The sequence below is a fragment of the Phyllobates terribilis genome, unplaced genomic scaffold (assembly GCF_046119375.1).
Source record: "Phyllobates terribilis strain yellow unplaced genomic scaffold, ASM4611937v1 Scaffold_9__5_contigs__length_417890890, whole genome shotgun sequence".
Taxonomy (NCBI): domain Eukaryota; kingdom Metazoa; phylum Chordata; class Amphibia; order Anura; family Dendrobatidae; genus Phyllobates; species Phyllobates terribilis.
Genome location: NW_027362769.1, coordinates 376,141,824 through 376,159,903, shown reverse-complemented (window position 1 = coordinate 376,159,903; position 18,080 = coordinate 376,141,824). Strand labels below are relative to the sequence as shown.

The following is an 18,080-nucleotide window of genomic DNA, read 5'->3' as shown; positions in this document are numbered from 1 at the left end:
TCTTCATGACTGGCCAGTTGGTGGCTGAATGGGTTGATATTCATCTAATTTTTGGGAACATTTGCTAAATTATTGCTATTTACTGGGAATTGCCTGGTAAAAGTTGGTAATCACCTAGTAAAAGTTGGTAACCTTTATGGTGATGTGTAATCTCTACATTTTTGCCAGCCCATATGAGATCAGGCCAGGGCCAACTCCAGATACATGTCCTGTAGGTCCTTGAGTAATAGACTACCCATTGACCCCCTGGTTTTACAAGTGTAGGAAATGTTTTCCCAGGTCACCAAAGAACCCTAAACCCAATGGTCTCTGTTACCCTTTGGAAAAAAAATAAGTCACACATCAGACAAAACAAGGGACAATAAGGAATTAGGAAAAAAAGTATCCTCGTCAGAAAAAAGAGCAACTTCTCCATTTCATCAAGTCCAAAATAATACTGAAAACTCATATACAGGTGCTTAAAATCCTTTTGGTGTATTGGTACTTACTCCACTGATATTAAGCGCCTTAAGGTCCTTGTAGTCCGCAAACTGGGAGAATTTTCCCAAATTCTGCTTTAATATTGCACTGCTGCTTAAATTTTGAGAACAATTCAAACCTGGGATATAAGAAACAATCAGAAAAAAAGACGTTTATTTACATTTTTCTACAAGTTCTTTTTTTTTTTTTACATTTATTTAATTTTTTTCTAGATTTGGTAACTTGTAATTTGAGGGGAAAAAAGCACATTTGAAAAGTAAAATAAAAAAATATATTAAATGTATTAAAAGTGATGTTACCTTCACGTCCAAGCAATATTCTAATGTAAAATCATTATTTTTACCTTTGTTGGTCAGATAAGGTTTGATCAAAGATTTATAGATATTTTGTTGGTTTCCAGAATTCATTTTTGGGAAATTTAAGTCCAAAATACCGAGTCTGTTTAAAATGAAAAATTTAATTTAATTAAATCAAATATTTTTTTTCCCCTTTAAGAATATTATATTATAAATATTTTATCAGATACTTTTTTTAGACTGCCTTTCCAATGTATATGTTAGTGGATCATGACAATTTTGGAGGGATCCACCGGTTGTCCAGTGTCTACCTTTCTGCCAAAGCTCCATCCGAAAGTGAGGAATGGGGTAGTAGGTCAATTGGACAATGTGGATTTTATATTTTTAACCCAACCTTTTGTTTGTGTTATCAAACCAGATACCTATTCGAGTTTATCAATTTTAGCCTAAAGTTTTATTTTATTTTTTTGACATTTTTTTGTGACCATATTGAGTTTCCACCTTAAAAACATTTTTTTTTTTTGGAGAACTTTTTTTCCCATAGTTTTACATTGGCAAGAATTTTTTTTCCTCCCTATTGAATTGACAAGGCTAAGAGGAAGACCCCCAACCCGATGGCTTGATACAATCAAGATAACGGTGTAGAAAACCCTGGTGGACCTTATCTAGGCTTGCTCAAGATCGATCTTCCTACAAATCATTCATCCATCAAGTCGCAATAATTTTTGCTTCCCATGTACATTTTGAAGTGGAATGGTGCACTGCATTTGTCATGTTTATATTTTTTAACCAATCACATGCTGAGTTAAAATCGTGCCTATATGCCTTGACCAGTAGAGAAGAACTTTTCTCTGCCTGGGACTTTAATAAACAAAATTTTGGGGTTCTGATCCTAATATGAGGAACCTTAGTCACCCTCTTAAATTAATTTAGGTGAAATAACTTACTAGTACACTTCCCAGCCATTTCATTTGTTGAGAGATTGTCCCACGTGATGAAACTCCTAAATGGGTGGAGCCTATGCAAAAGTGGGCACTCCTCGGGGGCGTTAGTTAAGAAGCAAGGGGTGGGGCTTAAAATGGAATTGGGAGGTATGTAGATATTTGATTCCAACACAACTTTAATCATCCACATATCCACTACTTACATGGACTGGTAGGAGTCACAGGAAATGTTCGTGGGTATAAGACTAAGCTGGTCTGAAGAGATCTCGGGAACCATGGCGCCGAGATTACCCTGGAGGAGCTGAGTCCAGTCTGATTTGTTGAACATGGAAATGTTGGCTTTCACTGTTTCAAATGTCTTATTTAGAAGAGCCTGGGACAGAGCTGAATTCAGCAAGCTTGTGTTTTTCTACAAAATAAGTATAAAATACATAATTCCTCCCAACTGAATATCAAATCACATTTGAATGACGTCTAAGAACATGGACACTTACCAGGAAAATGCCATTGTTAATATATTTCAAGAAGTCATATAAATCAGTAGTGTTGTGTAGCGTCCCAACAATGCTGGCTGCAGTAGTGGGGTCACTAGATGCATTCAGCTCCAGGCTGAAGCTCGCCATTTGTTGCAGAGTAAGGACGGACAGAACATCCAGCTGTAAAATAGTACAAAAAAAAATAATTGAGCGTGGAATATTCTAACTAAAACTCTCCCTAATGGTGACTGCAAACAATCAGATTTTTTTTATTTGCCTCTATGACTATGCACTACCTAACACTTTCTAACTTTACAAGTAACAAAATCACCTAGAGGAAAAAAAACAAAACAATAAAAGATCCATCAACAGCAGACACATGTGATATTGTTTATACACCTCTAGGTTATGGTGGTAAGGGTGTGATAGAATAAGCTGTACCACCAACAAATAAACTTATAAAGGTATAATAACCCAATCATTATACTCTTACATGTTTTCTGTTTAATCTCTGTTACTTACAGCACTGAAATTCTTTTTGAATGCCACAAGGTCGCTGTAGTTGGCAAACTGAGAAAACTTCCCAAAGTTCTGTTCAAGAAAACTGCTGCTGCTGGAGTTCTGAGCACATACTGGACCTAAAAAAATCAGAGTAATAGACATTAATTTGAAGATCTATATATTAATTTAAGATTTCGTTATAGCCCTCAATCAGCCAACAATTACCAAGTGTCTAGTTCCTAGTGGGAGGGAACTAACCTAAGCATGGGCGGGAACTGATTTGACATTAGATTATAGGTTTGAACCTTTTCTTCTTTTACTTTATTACCTGACGTAGTCATGTAAGGCTTGATGAAGGATTTATAAATGTTTTCTGGTGTCCCGGAAGTCATTTGTGTGAATGAAGGGTTCAAACTTCCAATTCTGTAGAAAATAAAGAAATAGGATAAAAATAAGGACACAGTCCATCTTATTAACCAGTTAGGGATAGGAAGTATTGTAGTTTCTATAATATATATAGTATTATAATGCTTACATGACTTGGTAGGCGTCACAACTGATATTCTGGGGAATGCTGGTCAACTGTGCGAGAGTCATTTCTGGTAGGACAAGAGTCAGTTTATCCTTGATGAACTGGTTCCAATCAGTAAATGAGTTGTTGGCCTTAATGGCATTGAAAGTCTTATTGAGCAGAGCTTCTGCCATAGTTGGGCTTAGAGCGGTGATGTTCCTCTGGGGAAGTAAGAAGACTTGTCAACTGAATAGGTATACTTAAAAAAAACTCCGCCTTTTTGGATCCTTTCCTTTGCTTTCAAAAATCTTTTGAATACTTTAAATTAGGACCATACCCACTATGTGCCCCTTATCAGCCAAGCCCCAGTGAAGAGGCTAGGAGACATGACCCACCGATGCGGTACGGCTGGAGGGGAGGGGCGACCCTGTGACAACCTAAATTTTAATTACGGAAATGGTGTATTTCGGTTGGAGTTGGCCTTCATGTGAATTATCAATAGTTATTCTTCTCTTACCGATTTGGCACCCTGATTGATATAACCCAGGAAATCAGACACATCCTTGTTCAGTATTATTCCCAAAACTTTAGTAACTGCAGAAGGGTTACTGCTGGAGTTTAAGTCCAAGCTGAAATCTGCGATTTGTGGTAGAGTGAGGATATTCAGAACGTCCAGCTAAAATGAAAAAATACAAAAAAATTGTGTAATTGATGTTAATTAAGATCCTCCAGAGCTGCATTCAATGTGGAATCCCAAAATTAGTCTAATGTGCATAGGGTATAATGAAGCAGTACGTAATAAAGACCACTACAATTACTGTATTTTATGTGTTTCTTTTATTCCATTTGCAAAAATTTTAACTGGGTGCAGAAAAGCCACTTCTACGGTGGCAAGGGTGGGCTACACCACTGTACAAAGAACTTCCGATGGTAATTCCAAAGATGGTTCATCTTAAGATCACAAGAAGTACCCAAACATTTTTTTAGTGGGATTTGTTAAATTTATTTTTCTTGTTGCCGTTTTGCCTTTATTAGTGCAAAAACCATCAAAGTTTCTCATGATGTGTGATAAATTTGGTGCATCTTTATATATACGGTAATACTTCTGTATAGAACTGTTTTCCCTGTTTTAAGCCACCACCTCTAGCGCAGTTAGAATTTTTACTTGTATTTGACATAAAAAAAAGGTAATTTATAAATTTGGTCTTAATTTTATTTGCACTGCTATCTTCACCCACTTTTTAAATGTGGCAAAATAGCAAAAAGTCTCAAGAAGGTGCAGGATACCTCTCCCCTTTGTTCTTCAACTTTAATTCTATGCCTAGTTTTTGTTACTTACAGCACTGAAGTTCTTATTAAATGACACAAGGTCCCTGTAGTTGGCAAACTGAGAAAACTTGCCAAAGTTCAGGTCAAGAAAGCTGCTGCTGGAGTTCTGAGCACAAGCCGGACCTAGAAAGATCAGTAGACATTAGAGATCTGAAGGTTTTAATTGAAGGAATATTAAAAATTAACAAGTGGCTATCCCCCTCATTCAGTCAACTGTAACCTAGTGTCCAGTTCCAAGTGGGAGTGAACTAAACTAAGCATGGGTGGTCCCTTCGAGATAGAGCTGGTTTATGAGCTGCAACCCTATCTCCTTTAATGTTGATCATTACCTGAGTTATTCATAAAAGGCTTGATAAAGTCTTTATAAATATTTTCCTGACTCTCTCGCATTTGAAGGAATGTTGAGTTCAGACTTTTGACTCTGCAAAACATAATAAACATGAGGGAACAGTCCACCCAATTAGTAGACCCATAAACTAGTTGTGTATATTCACTGTAGTGTTTTTGTTATGAAGCTTACATGACTTGGTAGGTATCACAGTTGATATCCTTGGGTATGAGGGTCAGCTGTTTGAGGGTAATTTCTGGTAGGACGAGAGTCAATTTATCCTTGATGAGCTGGTTCCACTTAGTAAATGAGTTGGTGGAATTGATGATTTCAAAAGTCTTATTGAGAAGAGCTTGTGCCATAGAGTGTAGAGCGGTGATATTTTTCTAGAGAGTTAAGGAGACTTGTCATCAACCCGATAGCAAAGATATGGATATAGTTATAGGAGAACTCCACCCAAAACCGTTCTAGCTCCCTTGCTTGCCTTGCAATGCTCTTTTGGATACTTTAGATTAGGACCAAACCCACCAAGTGGCTGCTCTCAGCAAAGTGCCAGTAAAGAGACTATGCCCACCCATGCTGAAGAGCTGAAGAGCAGAGGAGGGGCTGTGACAACCTTTTGTTATGAAGGAAATTGTGTATTTTGAGTGGAGTTAAGCTTGTATAAAATGAGTAAGTTGAACTATAGGTATTTGTCCCTTACCAGTCCAGCAGCTTGATTGAGATAACCTAGGAAGTCATACATATCCGTGGAGTTTTGTATTATTTCCAAAACGCTAGCGAATGCGGAAGAGTTATTAGTGGCGTCTAAATCCAGGCTGTAGGTTGCAATTTGTGATAGAGTGAGGAGATCCAGAACATTCAGCTGAAAAAACACATATAAAAGTAGTGAATGGGCATCCATTGACTGTAGTGGAGATCCTCCAGAGCTGTAGAACCCCTGCATCAGTCCAGTATGTGCTAATAGGGTATATTGCAGGACTAAGTAATACAGATACCTTCAATTTTTATATATTCTATGTGTTTCTAGTATTCATCCTACTGAAATCTGCATTGAGAAATTTTAACTCGTGGGTGGTGGACTGCACCATTGTACAAAAGGTGGTTCCAAAACTAATTTGACCTACAAGAATAGCTAAAACAGTTTGTTCTTAAACCTTTTCTGCTTACTTTATGATACTTACAGCACTGAAATTCTTATTAAATGCCACAAGATCAGTGTAGTTAGCAAAGTGAGAAAACATCCCAAAGTTCTGTAAAAGATAGTTGATGCTGCTGGAATTCTGAGCGCAAGATGAACCTAAAATTATCAGTACAGGAGACATTGAACTGAAGATTTAAATGTAAGGAATATCAAGCATTAATAAGTTTTTATACACCTTCAATGAGCTAACTTTAACCTAGTGTCTAGTTCCTAGTGGGAGGGAACTAAACTAAGCATGGGCGGTCCCTCAAAGCCTCCATGTTTTTATATGCATCAGATTATAAACTCGAATCTTCTTTTCTTATGCTTTAGATATTACCTGACTTGTTCATGAAAGGCTTGATGAAGGATTTATAAACATTTTCTGGTTTCCCTGGAGCCATGTGTGTGAGTGAGGAGTCCAGACTTTTGATTCTGCAAAAATAAATAAAAATAACAATGAGGACAAACTTCAACTTATTAACCAATCAGGCCTGGTTGCATAAATTTCCAATAATATAAATAGTACGTAATATTCTTACATGACTTGGTAGGCATCACAGCTGATATTCTGGGGTATGAAAGTCAATTGTTCTACGGTAATTTCTGGTAGGACAATAGTTAATTTATCCTTGATGAGCTGGTTCCAATCGGTCGTGGTAAATGAGTTGTTGGACTTGATGACTTCGAATGTCCTATTGAGCAGAAGTGGGCTAAGGCCAGTGATGTTCATCTGGAAAGGTAATAAGACTTATTGTGAACTGAATATAGCAACAACAGAGGTGTGCTTAAAAGAAAACTCCACATTTCTGCATCTCTTGCAATGCCCTTTTGAATACTTTAGATTAGGGTGATCCCTAGTAAGTGGCTCCTCTCGGCAAACTGCCAATCAAGTTTGGCATGAGACACAAGCCCCACCCATGCAGAACATTGGGGTAAGGCTTGCAATGGGAATTTGTGTATTTTTTGGTGGCGTTAACCTTCAAGTGAGTTAAAAACTTTAGAGCTATTTGTTCCTTACCAACAAGGCACCTTCGTTAATATAACCCAGGAAGTCAGACATATCTTTGGAGTTACGTATTGTTCCCAAAATGATGTTGATTGCGGAAGAGTTAATGGCGGCATCTAATTCCAGGGTGAAGTTCGCGATTTGTGATAGAGTGAGAAGATTCAGAGCTTCCAGCTGAAAAAAATGCGAGAATTCATTGAGAAATCTCTGCATCATTCCAGTATTTTCTATTAGGGAATATTGAATGACGACATAATACAGAACCCTTTTATTTTTACATTTTTAGATATTTATGTTACTTACAGGTTTGAAATTAGCATTGAGTTCAGACAAGTGACTAAAACTTGAAAACCGCATAAATCTTCCAAAATTTTGCTGTAACCACGTACTGCTGTTGCCAGTCTGAGAACAGGCCGAATCTATAGAGATTCATTAAAAGTGGAGAGAAAATGACCAAGATTAATTAAATTGTAAGACATCATTGAAAATGTTAAAGTCCAACTAACATTAAAGTCATCTGCTTATAATAGTGCAGTTGAGTTTTAAGCTTTATATGTAAATGTGTCTTAATGGTTTTAACAGTGGAAATGAGAAAGTAGTGATCATGGGGGAAAGAGATTTTTCTAAACTTTGTCGCTCATTCCTTTGGAAAAATCCACAGACACAACCCCATAACCTAAACATTGATGGTAACAATGGACCTTAAAGGGGATGTCTCATCCTAGAAAATATTCAGTGTCTAATATTGAAGACCGATTTGGGTACTGAGACCACCAGGAAAGGGAAATTCAACGTCCGTCACTGCTAATTAGCGACTTTCTACTCTTGCTTATAGAGGGGCCCATGAGGGGGTAACTCTTCTGTGTGACACCCAAATTGCCTAACATGGCCTCCTTTTAGGTGTAGTGTTCTAAATTAAAGAACACTCAATGTCAAATTTATATTGTTTTATGCTTAATATCCTTGGGGGAAGGTACAGCACACCAAACTAGAGACTCCTGCAATGGTCCGCCCCCAAGGAACTAGGCAAAACAGATTTGTATTCTTCAAACCGCTTCCCAACATCTACTTTATATGTATGACCCATGTCGGGTGCGGCTATGTGGAGCAAACTCAGGAGTTGAGCCACGCACCATATCCGGAAGATACAGGCTGTGTTATACAGCCGGCATCTGCCTGTAACAGCAGCGATCAGAGCAATGCAAAGCTCCGATCTCTGCTTTTCACTACTTAAGTTTCTCTGTCACCTAGTCCCATTTTAGGCCGCCTATCTGCCTATGTGATGTTTTTATAGGGTGTTGATAAGTTGCTATAGCAGCTATGAAGTCCCCATGTTCAAATCCCCTACAAAATTAAGTAAAATAAATGTTTTAAAAAATGTAAATAAAAACGTAAAGAATATTAATAATCACCCACCCATTTTTCCTTTAAAAATAGACAACAAATAATTACATTTTTCTATGTCTGTAAAAGCACAAATATAAATTCACTTATATTTATTGTAAACGCCGTACAGAAAAAAAAATAAAAAAATTTGCAGAACTGCAGTTTTCCAATGCAACAAGAAATGCAATCAAAACTGTGTATGAACCTCAAAATTGTATGAATAAAAACATCAGCTTGACATACAAAAAAAACCAAAACCCTCTCTCAGCTCCATCAATGGAATAATAAAAATATTATGGACCTTGCTTTATAGTTACACAAACCAAATTTTTTGTTTTTCAAGTTTCTTTAAAAATTTCTGAATTTTTTCATCACTAAAATATATAAAATAAAAAAGAAATACATGCTTGGCATTGCCGTAATCGCACGTGATCCGGAGAATCATGTTGCCAGATAATTTTTACCACACAATGACTGGCGTAAATACAAAGTTCCCCCATAAACAATGGTGGAATTGTTTTTTTTTTTTGCTATTTCACCCCATTTAGATTTTTTCCAGTATATTGTATGGTAAAATCAATGGTGTCATTAGAAACTATAAATTGTCCAGCAAAAAAAAAAAAATTTAGTGGGGAAAAATAAAAGTTCTGGCTCTCAGAAGAAGGGAATTAAAAAACAAAAGCGCAAAAACAAAAATTGGCCATGGCTGGAAGAGATATCTGTTACACGTTTTGACCATAATTAAACCACCTTTGCCGTGAAAATCACAAGTCCGGGAGATTTCTATTGTTCCATACGAGCAAGAATGAAATCTGAGCACAAGTTTGTTCTATACCGGATTTGTCAATCAAAAATCTAAGATGTGCAGCCTGGTTCTATTCATGTGACCGTAACATAATAAGGTTATTATCGTCACCGTATTATTTACCTGCCGTGTGGTTCTTAAGGAAGGAATGAAAAGCCATGCAAAGCTCATCTTTAGTTCCATCTGTCATGTTGGGGAACAACGAGTCCAAATTCTTCACTCTGATAATGAGAAGAAGTTATATGATAAGGATATACACCTTTATTATGTGGTAAACCACATGCCCGGGGTTGATGGGGGTGTTTGAACTCTTCCAATAAACTTTATATTTAAGTTGCAAAAGTTATGTCTTCTTCTTAGGTTGAGTACCATAATGCCTTTAAGGATCATGAATATTAGACATTTGTGGTCTGATTCTGCCAATTATGGTTGGATCTACTAATAATCTGATGTCGACAGACCCCCATCAAAGGGATAATTGGTTTGATCGGCCAAAAAATATCTGATGTCTAAGGCCAGGTCATTGTCTTTGGCTTAGACCTCATGGATCCTGTACAGAACTCCATATCTGACTCATAGCCAAGCCGGATGATGCCACATGGTCCCGGGAGGCACTTCAATGCCTACTGGGAGAAGAATACCTGGCAATATGGCACCCAATGGAGCACAACACTAGTAACACTTAGGGCTCTTATACACGTCAGTATCTCCGGTACGAGTAGTGACAGTTTCCACACGTACCGGAGACACTAACACACGCAGACCCATTCAAATGAATGGGTCTGTCACATGTCAGTGTGTTCGTGTGCTCCACACGAAGACAAGTCCGTTTTTTTTTTTTGTGGACATACGGTCCGCAAAACGTACAACACGGATGACATCTGTGTGACACATACCAGCACCTAGGAATGGCACTGTTCCCAAGCACTGGTGCTGACCACTGCTCTCATCATGGTTCCTTGCCGGCGCTGTGATCAGCATCAGCAGGGACCATGATGAGGGTAGTGGTATTCTACTGTAATACATACGACTGCTGCTGCCGAGGAGCCGGGGAGAATGAGCCGCTCCGGAGTTGCAGCTCAAGAGCGGTGTCCTGTCACTCAGTGAGCGCAGCTCCGGAGTGGCTCATTCTCCCCGGCTCCTCGGCAGCAACGGTCGTATGTATTACAGCAGGGGACACCTAGGAGAGGTGAGTATATGGATTTTATTATTTTATTCTTATTTTTACAGGTGGGGACACGGGAAGTAGAATACCACTACCCTCATCATGGTCCCTGCCGGTGCTGACCACAGCGCCGGCAGGGAATCATGATGAGGGCAGCGTTCAGTATCGGCGCTTGGGAACAGCGCCCGTCCGTGTGATCCTGATGTGGCACACATGCCGCACACAGATGCAACACGTAAAACTCACACAGGCACACGGGACACGGATATCTCTGGTACCTTTTTTTCGGTACCAGAAATATCCGGACGTGTGAAACCGGCCTTATGCTGTACCGTGTAACGGACTTCTTAGAAAGTAGAAAATGTCCTAAAGGAGACTTACAGTTCTTGGAAAACTTGACAGCTCACATTTTCATCCTGCAGACATTGGACCATATCAGAGGTAACATTGAGCAGGAAGGGCTGGATGTCACTGAAGATCCACCCATGTGGAGCGGCGGTGTCATTCAGGTCCTTAGCAATCAAGGGCCAGGTTCCATTCAAGAACCATTCCCTCAAGGTCGAACTGAGACTAGAAAACTGGTCAGAATGAAAACAACATGGAGAGATTGAGGTCAGAAGAATAAGAATTCTTCTTAGTCATAGCCCATAACATAGGAGTGAATCATCTGGTCATATGGCACTTGTCATTTTCTGGGAAATCCCGTCTTTTACAGTATATAGAATAATATAATGGCCTGTCGCCCCAGGTGCAATAGGCTGGGTCTCCTCCCAGACATGGAGGATTATAAATAGTCTTGTGTACACAGTCTTCTATGAGCCCTAGAAAGGCAGAAGAAAGGATTTTGCCTCAAGCCATTTCTAGTCTTATGTACTGTACACGCTTTGTAAATACCATTGTGAGGGTGAATAAGCCAATGTGCTACTGGAAGAATTTTTAGGGGTTTGAATTGATTATTCTTCCTTATTAAATTACAGTGGCATGTAAAAGTTTGGGCACCCCTGATCAAAATTACTGTAACCCTATGTGCCCACGTAGCAGATTTGATGCAGAGCGTTTTTGCCTCTCTGGCAGAAAAAAAACGCATGCAGATTTACATCTGTTTTTTCTGCCAGAGAGAAGCGTTTTTTCAGCGTTTTTACATGCGTTTTCGCATGCGTTTTTTCAAGCAGTTTTCCAAGCGATTTTGAGCATCACTTGGAAAAGTGCTTGAGGCTATGTGCCCACGATGCAGAAATGAAGCAGAAAATTTATGCAGCATTTCTGCATCTCCCTGGCAGAAAAGACGCATGCAGATTGTGCATGCGTTTTTCCTGCAGAATACATGCGGATCCACATGCGGATTCACATGCGTTTCCGCATGCAGATTGACAAGCGCTTTCCAGGCGATAGCATCACTTGGAAAGTGCTTGACAACTAGGTCACACTGTATAAATCCATGGATTTATACAGTGTGAACCGTAAAAATTAAAACAAATAAAGCTATACTCACCCCCGAGGCCCCGGTGTGTGCAGCAGCGCTCGTTCCTGTCTGGTTCCCGGCTGCCGGCATATCGCGAGACAGAGCGGTGAAGGGCCTGCGGTCACATGACTGTGATGTCACTGCAGGTCCTCAAGCGATGCCGGCATTCAGAGAAAAGCCTTCGGAAAGGTGAGTATAAACTTTATTTGTTATTTTATTCTTTTTTTACAGGTACAATGGTACCCAGGTCTCCTCTCCTCCAGAACTGGGTACCATTCGCACATAGAAACGCATAGAAGTCGCTTGTACAAATGTACAGTCGCGGTTTCTATGCAAGTCAATGGCGGGAGTTCCGCTGCGCTTCCGCAAAATTAAATGACATGCTGCGGATTTTTGTATGCAGCATAAACGCTGCGGAAAAATCCGCAGCATGTGCATAGAACATGCGGAATCCCCTTGAGGACCATGGGGTGCGGATTACCTAGCGTTTCACAAGCGTTTCCGCTGCGGAAATTCCGCAGCATAAACGCTTGAAAAACGCTACGTGAGCACCCAGCCTGACAAGTTGGTCACACAATATAAATCCATGCAACCGGCCTGCATTTATAATGTGTGAACAACTGATGCTTTAAATGCAGAATCTATAGTAAAAAAAAAGAGAATTAAAACGTTAAAAAAAAACAACTGTATACTCGCCTCTCGGTTTCCTCCAGTCTGCTCCCAGCGATGTCCACTCTCCTCGGCGTCCTGCAGTGTACTGTCAGGACCTGCGGTGACGTCATTTAGTCAGCTGATGGTCACGTGACCATCACCTGACCGCCGACGTCAGCGGTCGCGTGACCATCAGGTGACCAAATTACGTCACCGCAGGTCCTGACAGTACACCGCGGGAAGCCGAGGAGAGAGAACGTGGCCGGGAGCAGACCGGGGGCCGCCGGAGAGGTGAATATACAGGTTCTGTTTATTTTTAACTTTTTCATTTCTTTTTTTCACCGCATGGTAGCCGGGATGAAGAGGAGTTGTAGTCTCCTCTTCATCCTGGGTACCACACGCACCGCGATTACGCTGCAAATTCATGGCCATTGAATTTAATTGTTCCTCAATGGCTGCGAATTTGCAGCATAATCGCGGTAGAAATGGTTATGCTTTTTTTTTGCAACGCAATGCGAATTCGGCGCGCAAATTAGCGCATCATGTGCACAGCACATCCGAATTCACATTGCTTTGCATGGCAGACTGTTTTACAAGCGTTTTTGCAGCCGTAAAAACGCCGCAAAAACGCTACGTGGGCACTTAACCTTATTGTGAACAATTAGCTTAACTGAAGATTAAATGATCTCTGAAAGGGCCATTGTAAAACAAACGTATAAAAATACTCTGTTGTAAAAAAGTAACAGTAAATAGTGAGTGCTAGTAAAAAGGTGATGAAAAACAGGGTATTTGGTTGACACGTTTTTTGCAAAAAATGTATACTAAGCCGCTCTACCAACGTCAAGGTAACCCACATCAGAGTAGTCCCTAACACGTCAAAATCCACAAATAGACAACCTCAAAAGTCGCAAGCTGAAGGTTTCACAATGGCCCTCACAGTCCCCTGATCTGAACATCATTGAAAATGTGTGGCTAGACCTCAAAATAGCAGAACATGCAAGGCGACCCAGGAATCTCACAGAACTGGAAGAATTCTCCAAGGAAGAATGGATGAAATCCCTCAAACAAGAATTGAAAGACTCTTGTCTGCTACAAAAAGCGTTTATAAGCTGTGATACTTTCAAAAAGAGGGTTCTACTAGGTACTAACCATGAAGGGTGACCAATCTTTCGCATCGGTCCATTTTCCTTTTTGTAATTTTTAAAATGTAAAAGATAAAAAAATATATATAGTTTTTGCCTAAAATATAAAGGAAATGTGTCATGTTTAACTTTAGGTCTTTTAGAGATCATTTTATCTTCAACTTACTTAACTGTTCACAATAACTGTAATTTTGACCAGGGGTGGCCAAACTTGTACATGCCACTGTGTATGGTCTCTGTTAATGTAATGGGGTCATCAAGTTGGGAAATTCCCTTTAAAGCTGTTAAAGGTTTATTTCCATCATTTATGGCCAAGCATGTCGGCTGCTCTCAGAACGACCTTAGAAGTGAAAGGAGAGTTCAGCTGTTAGGTGAGACCTATGGCTACAAGTCATGAAGAGGCCCCACCATCGTGACTGCTTACCTGGCTGCTAAATTTCATAAGAACAGTTCTGGTTTTGTTTTTATTAAGTCTTGAAACAAGAAAAGAGAAGTAACCGGGGTCCACAGTATCAATGTAGCAGGAGGTCAGGTTCACCAGCTGGTCCGCTGAGAGATCAACCATGAAGGATGACTAAGGAGAGATGGTGATTATGAGACCTTGTATCAATGGGAATATGGATCGTTCTCTGCGGTGATGGCGGCTCCAATACTCACATTGGAACAGGCGACTTCTTTGAAATTATTATTGCATATGTCTGATAAATTTACGGGTACACTGAAAATAAAAAATGTAAAATGTTACTGAAAGTCTATGACTGTTATCTTCTGATATTTGTGATTATAGGGGGAGCATAATGGCCACATGCCCCTTGGCTTCCACCACTTTGGGGTCTACACTATCATCCTTTCTGCCAGTTCTCCTAATCTGACTTTTAAAATCACAACCAGAAGTAATTGGCCATAAAGTACAGCAAGGACGTGGCTTTTGGAACGCACCAACTCTAAGGACGATGGGAGCACCAGGTGGTCACTTGGAGATCCTCTGCTGGCGAGATGAGGTGGATAGCTGTTGGGCATGACATATTAGTCACTGGCCTTGCCTGTCTTCATAATTCTCATGGGACGAAGGAGGGAGTGGCGGGCATCCACATGGGTCATATTGTGTCTGGGTCCCAGACATGAGAGCTGTCTCCCGATTTTTTGCCTTGGGGTATCTACCAACCTCAATGAGTGTCTCCACAATCAAAACTTATGACCTATCCAAGAGATGTCTGACTGCTAAGGGGGTCCATCACTAGGACCCTAAATGATCACAAGAAGGGGGGATTCTCTGCCACTGTTTGAATGGAGCAACCATCAGACATGCTTGGTGCCACTCTCTGTATGGTCTATAGGATTGACAAAGATAGCCAAGTTCAGCATTTGGCTATCTCCATCGTAAATGGACTGTCACAGTGCAAGCACTATCCCATAATTGGTGGACGTCCTAGTCCCCAATGATCAGATCCAGTAGACAGGTGATAGTTTGCGATTTTGGAATATACCCTAAATGTGATTTTGTATTTAATCAGAAAATCAAATCCCCTTTGGCATTGCACAAAAATTTCTGATCATAAAGGTAGAAAGCCTTGTCCAAAATCTCTGAGCAGTGCCAAAGGTGTTATAGATCAGTTCAGTCTAGAAGTCAGTGGTAATCCCAGGTGATTGACTCCACCATGATCTTGTCAATCAGTTGGTTACCACTTTAAAAGTTTATTCAAGTGGTCTCTTCTTCTTTAAGACCAGTAAGAATCAGCAGGAAAAAATTATCAAAACTGGTGAGCACCTGCCCATAGCAGCTCTTGTACTTCCAAAACCCTTTGCAACACTTTTTTTTTTTTTTAATATTCCCATTAACTGGATTTAGTACATTTCAGTACCTGGGACAGCACTTGTTGTATCCAAGCAATATTAGACTAAACTAAAGTAACTAAACTTTTCCTCTTTAAATTCGATTATTGATCAGGCTTTTCAAAGTTTTGAATCTTTGTAATATGCTCCATTACCTTACATTGTTTAAATCTGTTTCCTGCTGAAAGTGCTGATTTATCTGCCCAGTCCATGCTGTTTTAGTAGCTTCTTTAGCAAAAGTTAGGCATTTTTTATATTACACTCCATTATTTTATTTTGCTTCCTTGTAGCTACAACACTATGTTGAAAGTGCTGGTTTATCTGCCGAGTTCATGCTGTTGTAGTAGCTGCTTTGACTTGCTGCTTTAGCAAGAGTTAGGTATGTTTTATATTATATTCCATTACATTATATTTCTACCTTCTAACTCCGACACCATACTGAAAGTGCTGGTTTATCTGCCCAGTCCATGTTGTTTTAGTAGCTGCTTTGACGAGAATCTGTACTCAGACTACAAACACTCGTGTGAGCTACTCTGCTCCCCTCACCGTTGTTCACAGAGTTAGAGATGATTGAAAACAATTTCAGAGTACAGATTCTTTCGAGAGATTCAGTTCCAAACAGCTACTAAAACAGCATGAACTGGGCAGATAAACCAGCATAATCATCATAGTGTTGTAGCTAGAATTAAGCAACATATGGTAATAGAATATAATATAAAAATACACCCAACTCTTACTAAAGCAGCAAGTCAAAGCAGCTACTAAAACAGCATGAACTGGGCAGATAAAGCAGCACTTTCAGCAGGGTGTCGGAGTTAGAAGGAAGCAAAATAAGGTAATGGAGTATAGTATAAAATACCTTACTCTGCAAAAGCTGATTGATAACTAGTAATTACTAGTGTTGAGCATTCCGATACTGAAATATCGGGTATCGACCGATATTCGCGGTATCGGAGTTCCGATACTTTTAGAATATCGAATACCGGAATCGGAAGTTCCCATAATGCCTGCGCTCTGCAGTGTCTCTGAAGGATTACAAGCTTGATGGCAGCGCTCAGCTTACTGTACTTGTCATTTAGTGTTAAAGGATTTATTAAAAAAAATAATAGTGTTTTCATGCACCGTCTCTTTAAAAAAGCCGGCCGGCAATTCAGCATCGGTACCCGACAATTTATAACAGAAAGAATAGAGCATCACACATAGATTAGATACATAGAAAAATGTCAGTCACATATATAAGAAGTACAGTGATAGTGTTGATTACTGTACTTGTCATTTAGTGTTAAAATAAAGGATTTATTAAAAAAAAAATTGGCGTGGGGTTCCCCGTAATTTTAGTCTCTAGCAGAGGTTAAGCAGACGGCTGGGGCAGATATTTGAAGCCTGGGAAGGGGGTAATACCCACGGAGCTTCCCAGGCTACTAATATCAGCCCCCAGCTGAATAACTAGCATTTACTAGCTATTAAAATGGGGGATCCCAAAAAAATGACATGGGGTCCCCCCTATTTTAATAGCTAGCAAAGGCTAGGCAGACAGCTGGGGGCTGATATTAATAGCCCAGGAAGGGTGCCATGAATATTGGCCCCCTCCCAGGCTAGAAAAACCAGCCGTCAGCCGCCCCAGAAATGGCGCATCCATAGGATGCGCCAATTCTGGCACTTAGCCTCGCTCTTCCCACTGCCCTGTAGCAGTGGCAGTGGGGTAATAGGGCTGGGGTTGATGTCAGCTTATAATGCCAGCTGACATCAAGCCCAGGTTAGTAATGGAGAGGCGTCTATAAGACACCCCCATTACTAACCCCATAGTCAAAGTTAAAAAAACCCACAAACACCCAGAATAAAGTCCTTTAATTGAAATAAACACACAATTCTTTATAGTTCTAAATTAAACCATACTTACCATCATGCCCATTCCAGCTAAAGCCAACGATCTCCTGCAATAAAAGTAAAATAATAAAGCAACCTCATCCTTACCTTTCCATGGTTCCCAGGACATTTTCAGCTCTGCTACATTCACATGACAGGCTGGATCGCAGCCAAAAGCTGCCATCCAGCTTGCCATGCCGCAGACACTGAGAAGCGCAGGCATGCTTGCGCTCTGCAGTGTCTCTGAAGGATGACAAGCTGGATGGCAGCGCTCAGCTGTGATCCAGCCTGTCATCTCAATGCCATCCCAGCGTGGGAGAATTCTCCTGCTCAAGCGCTGAGCATAGGAGAATTCTCCCACGCTGTCAGTGACGTCCAATGAACTCAGCTCACCTCATGCACATGATCTCGGCTCATCTGGATACAGTCACAGCCAGACACTGAGGAGCGCAAGCATGCCTGCGCTTCTCAGTGTCTGCGGCATGGCAAGCTGGATGGCAGCTTTCGGCTGCGATCCAGCCTGTCATGTCAATGTAGCAGAGCTGAAGCCGTCCTGGGAACCATGGAAAGGTAAGGATGATGTTGCTTTATTATTTTACTTTTATTGCAGGAGATCGTTGGCTTCAGCTGGAATGGGCGTGATGGTAAGTATGGTTTAATTTAGAACATTAAAAAATTGTGTTTTTATTTCAATTAAAGGACTTTATTCTGGG

At 40.2% G+C, this 18,080-nt stretch overlaps 1 protein-coding gene across 1 annotated transcript in view; it reads right to left on the bottom strand.

Moving 5' to 3' along the window:
* LOC141161198 (uncharacterized) overlaps positions 1 to 10,948 on the bottom strand; it is a 29,023-nt gene extending 18,075 nt beyond the window's left edge. Inside the window, exons 1-11 of the mRNA XM_073645972.1 lie at positions 10,795 to 10,948; positions 9,372 to 9,469; positions 7,361 to 7,476; positions 7,070 to 7,231; positions 6,591 to 6,781; positions 6,389 to 6,483; positions 2,719 to 2,834; positions 2,215 to 2,376; positions 1,924 to 2,129; positions 824 to 918; positions 489 to 598 (exon numbers count right to left, since the gene is read on the bottom strand). Coding sequence (XP_073502073.1) covers positions 489 to 598; positions 824 to 918; positions 1,924 to 2,129; positions 2,215 to 2,376; positions 2,719 to 2,834; positions 6,389 to 6,483; positions 6,591 to 6,781; positions 7,070 to 7,231; positions 7,361 to 7,476; positions 9,372 to 9,469; positions 10,795 to 10,847 — 1,404 coding nt within the window. The 5' untranslated portion in view covers positions 10,848 to 10,948. The remainder of the gene's footprint in view (positions 1 to 488; positions 599 to 823; positions 919 to 1,923; positions 2,130 to 2,214; positions 2,377 to 2,718; positions 2,835 to 6,388; positions 6,484 to 6,590; positions 6,782 to 7,069; positions 7,232 to 7,360; positions 7,477 to 9,371; positions 9,470 to 10,794) is intronic.
* Between the last annotated feature and the right edge of the window lie 7,132 nt (positions 10,949 to 18,080).